This window comes from Coloeus monedula (genome assembly GCF_965178545.1).
Source record: "Coloeus monedula genome assembly, chromosome: 2".
NCBI classification, from domain to species: domain Eukaryota; kingdom Metazoa; phylum Chordata; class Aves; order Passeriformes; family Corvidae; genus Coloeus; species Coloeus monedula.
The window spans coordinates 69,799,270-69,816,485 of record NC_138782.1 but is presented as its reverse complement, the minus strand read 5'-3'; the positions used below and the strand labels follow the sequence as shown (position 1 = coordinate 69,816,485).

Here is a 17,216-nt window from a genome sequence, read left to right as displayed (position 1 = left end):
TGGTTCTGAACACACTGAGCACCATAAGCCTCATGTACAGTAATAGAGAATCAATTACAGCAGACAGCTGCTAATAAATACTTGCACACAAACCCAAAAACACACATGGCAGCTGGCAGCTGGTAGGGCAAACCAACAAAGAATATTGAAAGGTAAAAGTGGGGAGGGAAAATTGATTTTATAAGCTTTTCTTCTGTGTTCCTCCTTTTTCTATTAAGATCATCCTAAAGGATATGTCCTTTACCACTTTCTTGCCACGTAATTGATATAAAATAACAAGAAATGAAGCCCCCTTACGCCACAGTAAGGATGCTCACAGGAAATTAGAGCAATGTAATAAAAGTGTTTTAACTTCACATAAAAATCTCTTTCCTACACAGATGAGACTAAAACAGATTGCAGGACTCATTCTACCTTGCACTTTTTAATTAGACAGACTGCTGGTACCGCAGGGGTACTGAACACAGGCTCGTTTTTTCTCTACATCTTACGGCAGAGGCAACAAAGGGAAACAGAAGAGAAAGCAGCACTCCCATCCCTCCCAGCACTCAGGAAAGGAAGATAAGCCATTTCCCACAAACATTTTGCCCTAGCAGGCATGTATTTAGAAAGGACAGGCTATCATTAATTTTTTCTAATTATAACATTTGAGAAGCATGAAATCGTGCAGCTTTGTGCAAAATCAGTATTTGCCTTACAGCTGCCTATGTCAAGCTCAGAGATTTTTCCCAATGCTATCAGTTTTCTCCATAAGTTTGTTTCGTTCCACCAATGAATTCCAGGAAATCTATTAAGTTTCCTAAATTTTAACAGAATTTGTGGTGACAGTTTTCCAGTAAACCTTCCTCATTTTTCTCCGTTGTAGATAACCTCAGCATCTAAAAGGTAAGAAAGCTTAGGAATTTCCCACTGACTACTGTTTTACCAACTGAACTGTGCTCACCAGTAAATATCATGCAAGAACTGGAAGAGAGGGTGCTGCTGTATGACAGAGAGCATTGATCAGTATGTCTTACATGGAGTAAAACAAGCAAGCAGTAGAGCAGAATCAACTTGCAAATACAGAAAATGTGTCATCTTCTCATCATGGTTTCTATGCAACATTTGCAATTCAGCATAAGCCATAGTAATGGACAGCATTTCTTCTGAGTTAGGTCATATTGAGGGTGCTAGCAAGCATCAGGAATTGAGAAGTATGGCCTTTCTGCCATGCATGAAGTGACAGGAAAAACTTCCTTTGACTTCTTTGTTTTCACCAAATGGCAAGGAGGGCAGTGTCAGGTTTTTCACTGTTGCTCAGGCTACACACTTCACTTTTCATCCCCGCTGTGTTCAGAGGGCAAGATAGGACTTTAAGTCATCATTTAAGACTTTATCTTCATGGTTTGCCTAAGAAATAGCTGGAGGTCATTAAATTGGGATGATAATGCAATCGTATGGTAGTGGACAGACTTGCTGCCCGGAAGTTATCATCATTAATGAAGCTATCCAGCACCCCTTGGTGTCCTTCTCAGCAAGAGAACCAACATTTCTGCTCAAATATTCCAGCTTCTGCAGTTGGTGAGCAGGGAAGGCACACTAAACCATATCTCAGTGGTTTGGGTCCCTTTGGAGATCTCTTAAAAACTGAGAGATCTGGCAGGATACATAAAGGTTCAGGTGAATTTTTTTTATCTGTTTCAATGCAGTCTGGAAAACTCACAGCAGCCCTTCTGGTGTGTGATGCCATTTGGTGTTACAAAGTACGGTGTTTCACTCTCGGGGGATGCTTTGGTTTCTGTTGATGAGCAGATCAAGCCCTGAATCCTAAAGAGATATCTTCCTTGTAGGCTGGGACAAAAATAGTCAGCAGTAGTTTAAGTTACAGTGCTGATCTAAGACAGAGTCAGTCACATCCTCGTGGGTGTGATCCAAGGCAGTCATCAAAGAGCACAGTGAGCTATGACTAGGATGCTGGCTCCTGTTACTATTAATAAAGTAATATGGCTGTAGCATCCAGCCATGCAAGTGAAAGCACTGTGTGAACTCCTAGCTCTCAGAGCCCTCCCTCAGCCTTCTGGTACTGCTGCTGGCTGGAGAGTGTGTGCATCCCACAGTGCAACTTTGCACTAGGTCACGGTGAGCTTCATTTGCTATATTGGAGACAAAAATAGAAAATTGTGGAAAGAAGCTCAGCCTTTCGATCAATTTATCAAACAGAGTGGAAATGTCTGTTTGCTATATAAAAGATAATGAGAGAAATTTGGTTTCAACTCCCTTCACTCAGCCTGCTCAGGTATTCATGTGTGAAATCACCCAGGGGAAAAAGCCATAAGTTGGTGAAAGAACACCTATTGGCCTTAGCTTTGATGGGCTGTGCAGCATATGCTACAAACTGAATTAGTCTGGAAAGCAGAGTTCACTGTACTGCACAGACCCACTGATGGGAAGGAAGAAGGTGGTGGGAGCTGCCTCTCTAGAGAGCATGGATGGTATCAGGAGAAATATGGAACTGATGAATTCCACCTGATAAGTACATTTTTCCCCCTCTTCATCAGTGTGATTCTGAGGAGGTCACTTTTCTCTGAGATTTAAAACTTGATCTAATGGACCTGATTTCTTTATCCATTTATGCCAAAATGTGGAGAACTGCCTGATGAGGTAGAGAAAAATGTAGTTATTCCATTTCATACTTTATCACTGAATATGTGAAACATGGCAATTATAAATTTTCAGTTAGTACTTTAAGAAAAAAACCTTTTGAAAGACTTAAAAAGCACAGTTGGGTTGCCATAGGCTAGGAGCTAGGGTTCGTGCTACCTACCAAGAGATTCAGCCTGTGGCTGCTGTTCTGAAATACAAATGGAGTGCTGGAGTGCTGCAGCTCAAATAGTCTTCTCCTGCAACTATTTCCAGTTCAATGGACTGAGTAAAACAGAATTTGCATTTTCATAACTGTTATAATAATGTTCATGATCATTATCATAACGGCTGAGCAAAAACCCAAAATTAGCAAATTGTTGAATTCTTTTGTCTGTGTGGGCTTTTCTGCAGATTCACATCTGTCTCATTTTGTCACTTAGGATACTGTTTTGCCCTGGTGTCAGTGGTAACATGGACATGGACATCTGTAACAGTCAGAACTACTTGTCTGCTGATTCCCTCAGCAGGAGTCAGTCAGTCGGCACAGCCTTCCCTAGATGTGGTTCCTTCCATGCCTTTTTTGGGCTTTCCCTTCTAAATTCATGGCCTGTGTACTGAAGAATGGCTCACTCTCTCTAGAACCAGGCATGAATCTACTACCTTCTAAACAGTCTTTCTTTCTATTTTTTTTTCTTCTTCTGTTACTGTCTAATTACTGTTCAAGACAATGAAATCAGATGCACTCTTGTTTCCCCATCAAGAAGCTTCCTTTCCTCCCACCTTTCCAAGCAGATTACTTTAAAGCGTAAGAGTCTCAAGAGGAAATAGTAGAAGTGTTTTGCCCATAGTGATTTAAGGATATGTGAAAGACAGGTTTCACATGGACAGACAATAAAAAGTAGAGGATAAAAACTAGTAGGGAGTAAATTTTGAAAGGTTTAATAGTTCATTCTGGATTTTTAAAAATCCTAAATTTTCAGGTGCCTTTACACTCATCTTCTTTATTTTAGAAACCTTGTGATGCTTGACTTACTCGTAATTTTGATTCACTTGCAACAAAAATACTATATATATATATGCTAAATTTTGTTTTGTAAACTTCATCTACACTTCTATGTAGCACTGCAGATGTGTTTGAGTTCTTATTTGATGTCAAAGATTTTGTGCATGCATAACAGAAAGAGTGATTTCACCTTATATTTGCTGTGAGCAGCTGGACCTTGCTGCTGCAGTGGTTTTCCTGGTGGGGTTCTGCAGTTGCACATATTGGAGTGAGGAGTCAGGCCCCTGTTCCTGCAGCCAAGCCACCAGCTTCCATAAGCTCATCTGCTGAGCCTGATGGAGTGGATCCATTCAAATACTGGGTTCCTAATGAACAACTCAGATAAATACCAGAAATGTCCACTCACCAGAATCAGTGCTTGTTTTGATAGACTGAGCAAATCTTGTTAAGCATGTTATGTTGTTTCGTTTGTCTAGGTTTTGCTTTTTGTGCTTATCTTCAAATTGACAGGCACCAAAGATGAGCCTTTTACATGCTGAAAGTTAATGGTAATTTAATGTAGGCTATTTTCACCATGAGTACTAAATGATGTCTGGAGAAGACATTTTTTTGTGTTTTCATAATTTTTTAACATTTGTGAATATCATTGTAAGATCCATATTGAACAGTATTGATTGGAGAAGCATTTATAGATACCCAGATGTCAGAGCAGAGCAGATATGGTGAGATCTGTAGGGCTGATTTAACTATTTTATTTGACTGCTCAAAAAAGCTTTGGCAGATGCTTTTCATGTCAGTGATGAAATCTGAAATGTTGTTGTAAGTAAGGCACTTTCCCTGCAAAGGAGATCTCTGCCTTCTCCTCAGAGGGTGATATCCCTGTTCCCCATTTTTATTCTGTAAACTCGTATTTATTCAGTAACCAAGTGTTATTATCTCTTTTAAATGGGTAAGAAACTGAGGATCATCTAAAATCATTGTGGTTCACAAAAGAAATTCACAACTTGAAAATCAAACCTAGGGACTCAAGAGTGTTAGATCATTGACCCCACCACAAAGTCATCTGGTCTCTCCATAAGCTTCATGGATAAGGAAGTTTATTTACATAGGTACCTACATGTAGAGACAAAATCCATAGTAAAACTGTTTAATGATATAGAAACATGAGTTGATTTTCAGTCTGTTGAAGGTGTGTGACACTCATTCGCTAATCTGAGCTAACCAGTTTCTGACCATGTTACTCCTTGAACAACTTACAGTTATCCTGCTTAGCAGGGAGGGAAGAAGGATTTGGAGAGGCATACAAATCTGGATTTTTAAAAAATAATTTTTCTTAGAGGAAATATGTTTCTGTAAAAAGAGATCATTCAGTAAAATGAGCACAGTATCATTCTCAAGTAGCTTTTTAGGCAGATAGAGGAATTACACACTTCCCAAGAACCTACAGTTTGGAACTGCAGTTCCGCAGAGCAGCAATGAAAAGTGATCTTCCCTCACTTCATTCCTTAGGAATAGCTCTTTCTGCTGGTTTTGAATGTGTTTTGTTTTCCTGTCTATTAATAGCAAATCTCAGTAGATGAGGTTTGCAGCTCAAGATAAAAAAAACCTCCAGGACCTACATAGCAGTAGAGTGTGCCTGGAAATCTTCCATAAACTGTGGATTTCAGCTGGAGTCTGAGTAACACAATACAGTGAACAACAAATTTTCTTTTTGGGGAACTAAATCTGCATCTTCCCATCGCACTGCTGGATTCACTGCTGTTCTAATAGGAGGCAAATACCCATTTATTTCAAAGGGGTTTGGGTCAGTCTGACAGGGTATTGACAAAAACCAGGGATTTGTCATCTACTTCAGTATGTATTTCTGTGTTAACCTCACTAACTACCCTTCTACTTCAGTGTTGCAGAGAGCTGCTGCACAAACAAATTCAGCCTGAACCTTGTTTCTAAGGAAGGTAAAAATGAAGGAATTGTCATAGGACTGTCAGAGTCCAGGTCTCTTTGCATTAGCTGTGCACAGATACCAAAGACAAATGATTCACAGACCTTTGTTTAGATTTCCCCAAGCTATGCCCAAACCATTTCTCCCAGGCTGGAGAGCTGCCACTAGGGAGGACACTACCATGGAAAGAATATTATCAGTCAAAAGAGCCCACTGGCAGGAAGCCCCTGAGAGAGGAATGAGAGGTATGGCCAGGAGGAGAGGAAAATGGTAGAGCTGGAGCCATGAACTAAAGCAAAAATGAATTTATTTTGTCTGGGCAGCTCCTAGAACAAGAAAAAGAGCACATTTAGCTGCTGGAAGTCCCACAGATTCCTCACAGCAGGACACAAGGCAATCACAAATCTGGCTGGCACTCTGGCTATGCAGTGGGCCAAGCCAATTGGCTGGCTAGGGTGAGAAATTCAAGCATAAGGTGGGAATGAGGGACAGTGGGAAACCAGGGATAGGAAACTAGATGCATTTGGCTCCTGAGATTTGCTTGAACATAGTCAACTTCACCGCTGCCAAGTGATACTCAAGGTCAAATGCAAAGTGAAAGTGGGGAAGAAAGTGCTGAGAACAAAATTGTACAGAAAATGGAGGGAGAAAAATCAACCTGAAGTTGCTTTGAAATTATTAACTTTGTGTTTGATTTGTGTTTGATTGCCACGTGGGGGAGATCTAAGCTTAAGCAGCCCTATCAGAGCAATGTCACATGGAAGAAATCCTTCATCAGCACAGGGTGAGGCTTGTCACTGTCTCTGTGACTGGTGGCACAGCTGGGTGGTTTCATCAAATTGTGCCACCAGACAACACGTGAGGACCTGGTGACATACATGGAAAAAACAATTAAAAGCTGATGAAAAGCAAAACTCTTCCTACCCTCTCATCTTTCTGACATGCTTTAAAAATTTTCCTCGTTACGGTACTTTCCTTGTTAAACATGCATACTGGATGTGGGAAACACACACACAGATGTACCACCATGGGTTATATGTCCAAAGTTTTCAGAGATACTGAGGATTCTGCAAAAAGGCCACATGCTTCCTCAGGCAGGAAGTTGGATGCAGGTTTCGTAGGTTTATGAAATAGTAACAAATTAACACCACTGCAAATTTAGCTTAAGTAAAATTTGTTTTCTCCACAATGATAATTTCTTTAAGCATAAAAAGAAGAACTGCTCAAAAACTTCCAATATAATATAGTCCATTCTGTCCATTTTGTGCTGTGCTAAAGTGATCCAGAGGAAACAAATGGAGCATCCATCAAGGCAGAGTCAGTCAGGATTAACAAACAGACTTGCAGACGCCTTTACATAAAATTGTGAAGTACCTCACGGAGCACCTAATAGCAGGTTGCAGGTAGTTGATGGTGTTCAGGTACAGACTCCTGACAGCTGCAGAATACAGGCACTTCTGGAAGTTCCACTGAATACAAATCATTTATATCACCAACAAGGTGGCTTTGCAATTTGTCCTTCATGGTTTCCCACACACAGCATGCATGAAGAAATAACTTGTAGTCTAGGATCGGCAGACAAGTCATATGGGCTTAATGCCATTTTTGTGTCCCCAATAGCCAGAACCCAGTATCTAAAGCTAGTACCCAATGGTCTGTGCTTTTGAAACCCTGTCTTTGCCTTTAGCTTTATCTGCAATGGCTAACAGGTTGCCAGAAATGTTCTTTGTGTTGTATTTTTAGTTCAGACACGAGTCTGTATATGTCAAAAAATTCAGGCTGACCTCTGATCTAGTGAAGCTGTGTGCCAAAATATGTGTACTTGAGCTTTCAGTTAACTGCCCTCCCTGTGTACTTTCAAACCTCATGATGTTGACCCAGAACACGGTTCACAGCTGAACTTCATCCTGTCCAAACTCACACTGGATCTTCTAGCACCTCCTTTCTGTTCACAAGCAAGAGAAGCTGCAGATGGGGTAGTTTTTAAGTGCCTTTTTAAAAATATATCTTTAAGTATATATAGATGTATATATTTATGTTTTAAATTGTTATTGAAATTATTAATTAATTATATTTTTATATTTCCAGTAGCATGTTAGCTTCACAGACATGTGGTTTAGCTGTAACTAGCTTCAGATTTGTCTGCTGCCTGTCTGACAACTGTAGATGAAGGTACCTCACACTGGAGCTGGAGAAACATGGATTCGGAGGAGTAGCTGGCTTATCAAAAAGCATGAAAAAAATCAGTTTTGGATCAGTGACCAAAACTCAGCTTTCCCAAGTCCCAGCAGTCAATACTTGACATGCCTGGCTCAGGGGAAGGCACCAATTAGCTCTTGGTTATGGAGGACAAGGACATTGATGGGAGTAAATCAACTTTCAAAGAGTCATTCCCATAAAAATTCAACATCCAAATGATAGGGAGTTTGTTCTGTGCAGTGCATGCCAAAACAAGGATCTGTCACTACCGTGGGTCTTCATGAACTCAGGGTAATTGGCGCTGTGTCTAATGACTCTACTGTTATTTCTGCTCAGTTTTCAGGACTTTACTTGTTGTCATTCTTCACTATCCTTGTTGGGCTGATGCTCTACTCCTCCACATCCACGTACGTAGCCCAGGATCCTCGGGTGTACAAGCAGTTTCGAAACCCTTCGGGACCTGTTGTAGACCTGCCAGCCACCAGCCAGATGGAGCCTTCGGTGACATACACCAGCCTGGGGCAGGAGACAGAAGAGGAGCCCCACGTTAGAGTTGCTTAAACCCACGGCTGTTGATCGCCTACTGACAATGGAGCTCGTATATCCATTATCTCTGTATTGTACATAGAGAAAGGTATTTACCAGGTGCAGTTACACTGGTGAGCTGCAAGGTAGCAAACAAGGAAAGCTCATAAAAACACAAATTAATTGTTCCAGGGTGTTCCTTGCAAGGAGATGCCAGTCCCTTGTTTACGAAATGAGTGGCATGTTTTCAACACAAACTACTGTGTATGAATCAGTTAGTGTCAAACTACCTGTGGATGGTATTCAATGTATAAGATGAAATTACAAAAAAGAAATTCACAGAAGGGTGTTTTACACACACAGAGTGGTATTATGCCTAAGCCACACCAGTTGTGGAAAAAACGCCTTTTTACAGCAAATACACTTTGTGCAGTCACTGTTAATTTCTCTCTAAGATTTGTTTGTTTGCACAAAGCAAATGGGTTAGTCATGGTAGCAACAGCCTGACACATTTTTGCTAGCACCTTGGATTTGGTGAGGGAAATAAAACGAGTTCATCTGTGCTATCTGTCTAGTTGCCCTTTCTAGGTAATCTGATCCATGAATCCAGAGAAGGGACAACTTACAATTTCCGTCTCTATTCTAGGAATAGGTATAAGGTGAGCATTTTAGCCTTTCTATATTTGCAGAAGTGAAGTACTCATGCATTGACCTCTCTATGATCCATGGCAGATTTCCTAGTGGCCGAGGTTCTGCATCAGGTGACAGGGAGTCAGTTTCTCTGTAGTCGTGACTCAGTACAGATTTCTTACTTTTTAAATTTTAACCTGTAGAAAGAAAAATGCATTTTCTAGTTTCCTAAGTATTGTACCTCTCCATGGAAAGATGACATATCATGTGGATCAGGGCACTTATTTTAGATACTCAGTGCATCGAGGGCGCCTTCTGCTGTTCCAGTTTGCTTAGTCTCCCATGGTTCATTATTCTAACAATAGCTATTTAGAAATGTGTCAGTTTTTTCACCAAAACCCACAAATTGTAAAAATCAGGAAGATTAAGCGAGGAATTCACGAGCAGAAAGACTGGACCATCTGCTGGTGTTCATTTTACTGGCAGGGTGCAGCCAATTATTTTTCATTAACTGTGAAGCAGAAGAATTCAGCAGTTTTCTTACATTCCTGGGGATGTGTGAAAATAGTGAGGGTGTGCTCCACACTTCTGTATACAACTGTACTTCTGCCTCACAAGCCTTATCAGAATGGGGGAAAATCTTAGTCACCACCATGAAAAAATCCATCTTTGCCTGTGTGTTTGCTCTTCTGAGAGCCCAATACAAGGAAATCCTTATTTCAGTATCCTTTATCTATTTTAATTTAAAATTAAGGAAGAAGAGGTGTTCCTGTGTCTAACAACAGGTGAGGGACCTAGGAGAACTTGGTTTTATTCACTGATCTGCCACATCTTTGCATGAATCCTTGGGCATGACTTACCTTCTGTGTGGCTGAGTTTCCCAATTGGTATATACGGGAATAATGACATTTTACCTACCTCACAGGGGTGCTATGGGACCAAGTTATTTTAAAATGCTTCAGGATCTTCAGAAAGAAGGAATTTAAGAAGTACATAATAGTGCTGTAAAAGTGTGTATACATTCACTGTATTTGAAAATGGAGTTTACAGCATGGCTGATGAATATTTTGCTTGTGGGCACAGAAGATGAATTTGATTTGAATGTTATTCTGCTGAAAAAGACTGTTTCAAGCAAAAATGTAGGCCTTCATGTTTGAAAAATACAGCTTACCTATTTCTATTTTAAAAAGAAGAAAAAGATCAATCTATACACTGGAGATTAGAAAGGTCACACAGTTCAACCAAGCAGGATGAATTTCTGCTGCGGTAATATTCATTTTTTATAGTCCTGTTCTGCTTTAGGAACTTCCCCGAAGCAGACTGAGAGAAGTGTGTATATGTGTAATATACATGAAGTGGCAGATACCAAAATGCTCTTGAACAGCAGAACTATGCTGTATCTTATTCTTACTGTGGAGAAGAGGTGATTTCTTTCCCGCTGTGTTTAGGCTGTCTGCCACGATCCTGCTGCACCTGAGGGAAGGGTCTGCAGTATTGCCAAATCATGCCCAAAACTGGCCCAAAAGCTTTGGTTAAGATGCCTTGGTACTAAACTAACAAATGTATGATTTTTTTCCCCTGCCTTCTGTTTTTTTAATCTCGTTTAGCACTCATGTTTCCAAACTTTTTTTCCTTAAACTATTGAGGATTAAAAAAACACAAAACAAAAAAAACCACTGGATTCCTGCAGAAAAACAGTCTGTATCCTGGGGATATTAAGGAAAGTCTAAATCAAAAAAATAAAAAACACACAAGAAAGATTACCTGACACTTCAGGGCAAGATCCTTGGGTCAAGCCCTGTGAGAGCCTCGACTTAAGGTAGATTTTGTACATTCCCCAGGAGAAGGGGGTCTAACTACAATCATGGCTCCCTCAGGTACCCAGAGGCACACTGCTGGGCATCTGTCATCTCAGTCTTTTTTGCTACCTTTTGTACCAATTAAATACCTTTCTCTGAACATTAGTCCCCATGTTGGTCTGAGAACCTTGAGGATTGTGTGCGTGTCTATTTCATGTTTACAGTTCCTTCCTTTTGCATAACTGTTTTGATTAATTTCTTATTAGTATTTATTTTCAAGCCAAATGTTTGTAGTCCTTCGGCCTCCCCCTCCTCATTTTTCTGACACTAACTTGTTGATGTTTGTTAGAGTCTTCTGTAAAACAGCTGGGCAGGAGGCAGCTCCCAGCCAGGTCATGGGGCTGGGAGTTTCTCCTTACAAGGGGTTGCGATCCACGGGTGACTGAGAGGTGCCACCTGGAGCAATTTTACCAGGCTATTCTAACAGGCTCTGCTGTACAGGAATAAGTTATGAATGTTTCAGTGTGCACTGTGCAACCAGCCACCATCCCCTGTGCTACTCGTGCAGGAGGAGTTTGATGTGCAAACAGAGGCTGCTTCACTGGCTGTGTTTCCCGATAAACAAGGTGGATGCTTGGATTAGCACCAGTACGCTAGTCCTGGATGGACCTCGAAGGAAAACAGTAGTATAGCTTTACAAATGACTGTGTTGATTGAAAAACTGAGGTCTAGTGAAGGAAAACACTCCTTCTACCTGCTTGTGTTCTGCAGTCGGAGCCCTCAGTGCGCACCAGCAAAGGCTCAGCTATCTAACGGCAGCTACTCTCCGTGTTGCGTAGGACGTCTCTAGCTCTGCATAGCTCCTTGCCTGAACAAACCGAAACTCTCTCGTACTGCTGGCCCTGGGCAGCCCTTAGCAAGACTGATGTAATTTTCTGCTACCGGATGAAAACCTTCACTGGGAGACAGACTTGTCTTTGTTCCAGCTATAAAGTTTTGAAACACACAACGATAGACCAAGCAATTGAAAATTTTGCACCACTGTGTCATAAGAAGAAGTTTCAATGTATAGTGTAGAGATTGCTAACTTGTGCTATTAACATTTTGACAAGCGTGTAGTATCGTTTTCTTTCCTTTTTTTTTTTTTTTTTTGAAACCATTTAGTATTCCTAAGCTAGCTACAAATATAAATTTTACCCCATGGGTAGGATTTTATTGTTAAATGCCATAATAAAGCACACTAATCTTGACACCGCAGATGGAAGTATGAACCAAAACCAAAACCAGGCAAACAAAATCCCAACCCCAAATCCTGCATTGAGAAGCTGAATAAACCTTTCTCCATTTTGATATTTGCATGCACCTATATGGACTGGCTGTGGCAATGTAATGCCTGTATAATGTTTTCAAATAAAAAAAATAAATGCTTTATGAAAGCAGGGTTATTGGTTTCTTGACTGTTTCCTTTCTGCTGTCTTAGCCTAAAATGATTTTTCAGAAGTGTAAATCTTGAATGCAGGGAATAATTTTTTGCTGTGCTGAGGACTTCTTTCCCTTGTGAGGTGGTTAACCTAGAACTCTTTCCAAGGTGTCTAAGAACAGATGCTATTAGGCATCCTCAAGTATCTTGCCTGGCCCCAGAGCACTGGTCCAGAAGGATAAGATGACTCCTGCATACTCATATCTAACCTTTCCCTAGGGCTAGCTTAGGGAATCAGGCTATCAGCCTGGTAGTCACTGCTCTCATTTGGAGACAAAAGCATTCTCTCCACTGCCTTCCAGAAATTACTAATTAGTCTAGAATTAATCTGGGGAGGTTAATCAGTGTAGAATTAATCTGACAAGTGCATGATGTTGAAGGGTTTCTCTGGCAGAGTGCCTGCAGCTGCCTTGCCCAGCCCTCCCTCCCAGCTGCTCTGACCTGCACTGTAACACTATGCCCAGCTGAGTCCTGAAAAGAAAGGATTGAGAAAAAATTTAGGCATTGAGGGGAAAGGAGTGTCAGGAGGAGCAAAATCAGGATAAGAAAGAAAATAAGACTTTGAGTCATTGAAAGTTCACGTGTAGAGGAAAGGAAGATCTTTGGGGTGTGAGAGCAAGGGATTTTGTGAACGTGTTAATTTACTTCTAAGAGTGTTTTCCAGCATAGGCACCTCTCCATCCCTCTTTGCCTGGTGTCTCCCTGGGAAACTTGCCTCAGTATTTCTCACATAACTTCATTGCTGGGAGTATAAAAGGGAATGGAGAGTGGTGAGCTCATTTCCAGCTGCTTCCTGCACTGCAACTGCACAGAGTCCAGATGTTACAAAGCCAGTGGTGATGCACCCCTGTGCTGGTTGATGTCTGATATTCCCCTGTGAATGTTTCCTATGTTATAGAGAGCTCCAGAAACTGAGTTAGCATGCACAGCTTTATCATATTAAGAGTTGATTTGCGTTTTCCTCCAAATCTTCTCGAGAGACTCTCTGGCATTACAAAATTATCCTTTTATTGCCTGGCTAGAATTCAGCCTGGGTGCTTGAGTCATATGAATAGTAATTGCGTGGAATTACCCTAAAAATAGATCATAAATAGGCATTAATGAATCTTTCTGTTCTTAAATCAAACACGTTTTAACACTGAAGGACACTCAATCAGCTTAAAGCTGACACTCTCCCTTTGTTTTTGTTTATTTAGAACTAGTTCTCCAAAACATTACAAACCCAAAGCTGAATGCTTAGCAGCAATATGTTGTGGCATACAAACAAGGAAGCTTGTGCTTTTACAGTTAGAAAAGTTGTTTTGTTATGTCTGCTCTGCAATTATAAACAAAATAATTGTCAAATAAACAAGGAATAAGCCAAACCTTTGTGAAAGGGAACACCTCTGCTTGCACAGCAACAGACCAGTTCCCAGAGCAGCTGCAAAGTGGGTACCAAATGCCAGCAATGTAGCAATAATAATATTGGAGTAGAGCATTGTCTTTGTCATCCTTTTCATCAAATTTGAAATGCAGGCTCATGCACTGTGGTATTTATTGTTAAAAATCCTGCTATATGGAAGATATTAATTCTACAGGGCTGGGATCACTAATCAGTGATTAGTCACGGACTGGCTGGAAGCCACCAACAGGAGACAAAACCCTACAAATTGGCTACAAAAAGCCAGTGGTAGCCCTCAAATAACTTGCACTTCAATTGGTATTTCAGTTTCACTAAAAGGCCCACAGTGTTCCTTCAGGCCACATCACTGGTTGGGTGGCACAGAGCATCTTCCACAGCCTTAGAAAACACCACAGGTGCCCAGTGGTCCCACTGAGGTCACTTGGCTGGGTGCAGGGAGGGATCACTACCATTGTGCTGCCTCACAGAGGCATATCCCTCCATGAGGAAGAGCCCCTGCTACCACTGCTGTGATACAGCAACAAGGTGGAGGAAAGCAACTGGCTCAAAGAAAATCTTGAGGTCTGAAGTGAAAAGTCAGCATTCTGTGCAGTCCTTTCTGCTGTAAAACCATACATTTGCTATTATTTGAGGGTATTTTTTTTTTCTTATCCTAGAAGTTCCATTTTTAATTGAAAATTATGCCCCAAGTTCCTCTGGTATTCATGAGGTCAGAATTTGGCCCTTTATGAATAGTCTAATGTTATGGAATCTCTTTAAGAATACAGATATTGTCAATCCTACATACTATACAAATATTTGTAGGTTGAGGGTAGGTGAAGCTGTTTTTATTGGATTTATAAATTTTATTCTACTTAGGTTCTGATTTATAACCTTGAGCTATAGTTGACTTTTTTTTTTGACTCCTTATTGTGTATTATGTCCTCCGGCAATTGCCTAGTGCTACCCTGATCTTAATAATGCATTATTAATTCCTTACTGCTAAATACATTATTTATACTAACTACTGCGTTTTATTCCCCACATCTTGATAGCAGCGAACTCATCAGATTTTAACATAGCTGCAGAGTTTTCTGTATGAAATCAGCTCCTCTTTCCCATGTGCAATATGTACATGCTTGTCAAGAGCAAAATACTGGATTTACCATGGTTAAATAATGACTTTTTTTATTCTAGATCTTACCAAAGCAGAGAAAGATAATGAACATGTGCTGAGTTTACCTGATCACTGAGCACTGAAGCACTAAATGATTTGAAGACAATGCCAGAGACACTTTGCATGCAGAATTGCTGGGCTGGGATTTCTACAGGTGCAGAATGCCTGTGGAACCATGGATCAATGTTATGTGAGGTCATGCATATTTAACTTCCCACTGCCTATAGTAGCCAGCATCCCAGAAGCCTGGCTGCTTGCCAGATCCATAGAAACCAGCAATCAGGGTTTGCACGTTCTTAAAATGATTGCTTGCCTAAATGAACTTCCTAAGTGAAAGGGGGGAAGGGAATGGGTCAGTCACTACAATAATCTGAAGAACCTCATTATGTGACTCACTGTGAGCTGTGGCTTGAACTGTCTAATGTAGTTCTTGGCATTACGCAGATTTCCAGATGTTATGTAGGTCACACATGTATGCAGCCATCGGAGTAAATTTCATGAGCCTTTATGTCCCCATATGTTATCTGTGAGCCTACACTGTCATTAAACAGAAAGGAGAGTACCCACAAAACAGTACCCACAATTTTGTTCATTTAAAACTGTTGCAGCAGGATTGATTTAATAACTAAGTTGACAAGGAACCTTCGTGCTGCAGGACCTGCTTTGACTTTGCATCCTTGGGTGACACAACCTCTTTGGATGGTGTGTACTGCTACACCAGCCAGCAAAGAATTTGGAAAATGTAAAATTTGCGTCTTTATTTTAGTCTTGAGCTTTAATACAACACACAACAGAAGGAAACAGGGATTTAAAGTGAAACCAGTGTATATATTGAAAGAAGAGGATAGCACTTAGCTTCCTACTACCTGTCCTCTGTTATCCAGTTTGTCTGACAATCTTTTTCCCCAAATCACCAAATCCACCAATCTCCATGTGGCCAAAACAACTGCTAAGCTCATCTTTACCTTTTTGGCCTAAGTTAGTCACACTCCCTTCTGAATCACTGACCTAAATGAATTCATTCACAGCTTCAAGATCCTTAGCTATCCTGTCTCTCTCTCCCAGTCTGGCCTCTAGCGTGGCTCCTCTGCCTACTCACTGACCTTGCATACAAACATCTTGCAGCTTTGTTGCTGGTGTAGTCCAGCCAAAGGGACTCCTAGCCTCAACATGGAAGCTTTTGGTCACAGAATATTTGAACAGGAGTTTCTTTCAGTTTCTGCATGAACGTCAGATTCCAGCCCCACTCCATTGCAACTGGCGATATTAAAAAAAACTAAAATAGAAATAAAATGCCTGCTCTTCTACTATATGATATTCAGCCAATGGTATACCAGTATGGTATGAAACTGGTCATAGAAGATTCAAGAAGCAATGTGCATTTGTCTGCCAGTTGACTTACAGTGGAGGTGAAAGAAGAGTGGCTGATGGAGGATGAGCCACTGATGGAGGTACCCTTCAGGTCATTGGCTCTAACAAGTCAGCAACAAAAGTAGTTGTATTTTTTCCAGCTGTGAGGTGACATTTGGACTGAGCAAGTGAGGGTAATCCACATCATTCTGTCCTCATGGAAAAGACAAACATAAAAAGCAAAATGCCTCTCCAGCTTGTAATTATTTAAATTATTAACAGAGATGGCATTGATGATCCATTTACATATATAGATTGGCTTCCTCTCCTGAAGCTCTTGTTTTCTTCTCCAGCTTCTCTGTGTCTGGTGTCACCAAAGAAAGGCTTAAATCCATTAAAAAAATAAGAAAAGAGAGAAAAACAAAGGGAAGTGTTTATCCAAGGTATAACTGCTTCTTTCTCCTTGTACAAATGCCTCCTTTGAGCTGCATTTGATGCAAACAGTGAACTGTGGCTGAGCTGGCATTTGTCATCACAGGCTGGGAGGAGGACTGTGAGCCCTCAGCCCCCAAGCCTCAATGTTAACTTCTACCACAGACCTCCATATCTGTGAGACAATGGAGACACAGACTCAGCTGAGCTCCTTTTATTTCCCCTGGGTGTAGGAGGAAGGATGTAGGCTCAAGACAGCGTGAGAAAGCTTGTCATGCTGCAGCTATTTGAGTTCAGATTTTGTTACTAGGTATACGGCCATGCCCTGCAGAGCCAGCACCCTGCACCTTCCACAGGTTTACTTTAATTGGAATTATTGTTGTAAGCTGCTGATCTGAAGAAAGTCATTGCAGCAGCTACACTAGCAAAGACTTGTCTCTACTGCTGTAGAAGGGTAAACATCCCTGTCAGCTACAGCACAGCTATTTTATTATGACAAGAGAATACTGATGGACTCTGCTCTGAGTGTGCATCATGAAATATCAGGCAGAAGTTACACATTTGTTAAAAGAATACCATAGCACTCCCATTTCAACTTGTGCATTTTTCTTGTGAGTTTTCCATTCTTTTTGCCCATACATGGTGCCAAGAGACCTTTTCCACATCAGCATTTGAG

The 17,216-nt window shown here is 40.9% G+C and overlaps 1 protein-coding gene across 1 annotated transcript in view; it reads left to right on the top strand.

The window, feature by feature from the left end:
• The window catches only part of SLC35F1 (solute carrier family 35 member F1), a gene marked incomplete at its 5' end in the record, with an annotated part of 226,762 nt that extends 218,256 nt beyond the window's left edge, over nt 1-8,506 (top strand). Inside the window, one exon of the mRNA XM_082302686.1 lies at nt 8,103-8,506. Within this exon, the coding sequence (XP_082158812.1) occupies nt 8,103-8,327 (225 nt within the window). The 3' untranslated portion in view covers nt 8,328-8,506. The remainder of the gene's footprint in view (nt 1-8,102) is intronic.
• Nucleotides 8,507-17,216: the final 8,710 nt, after the last annotated feature.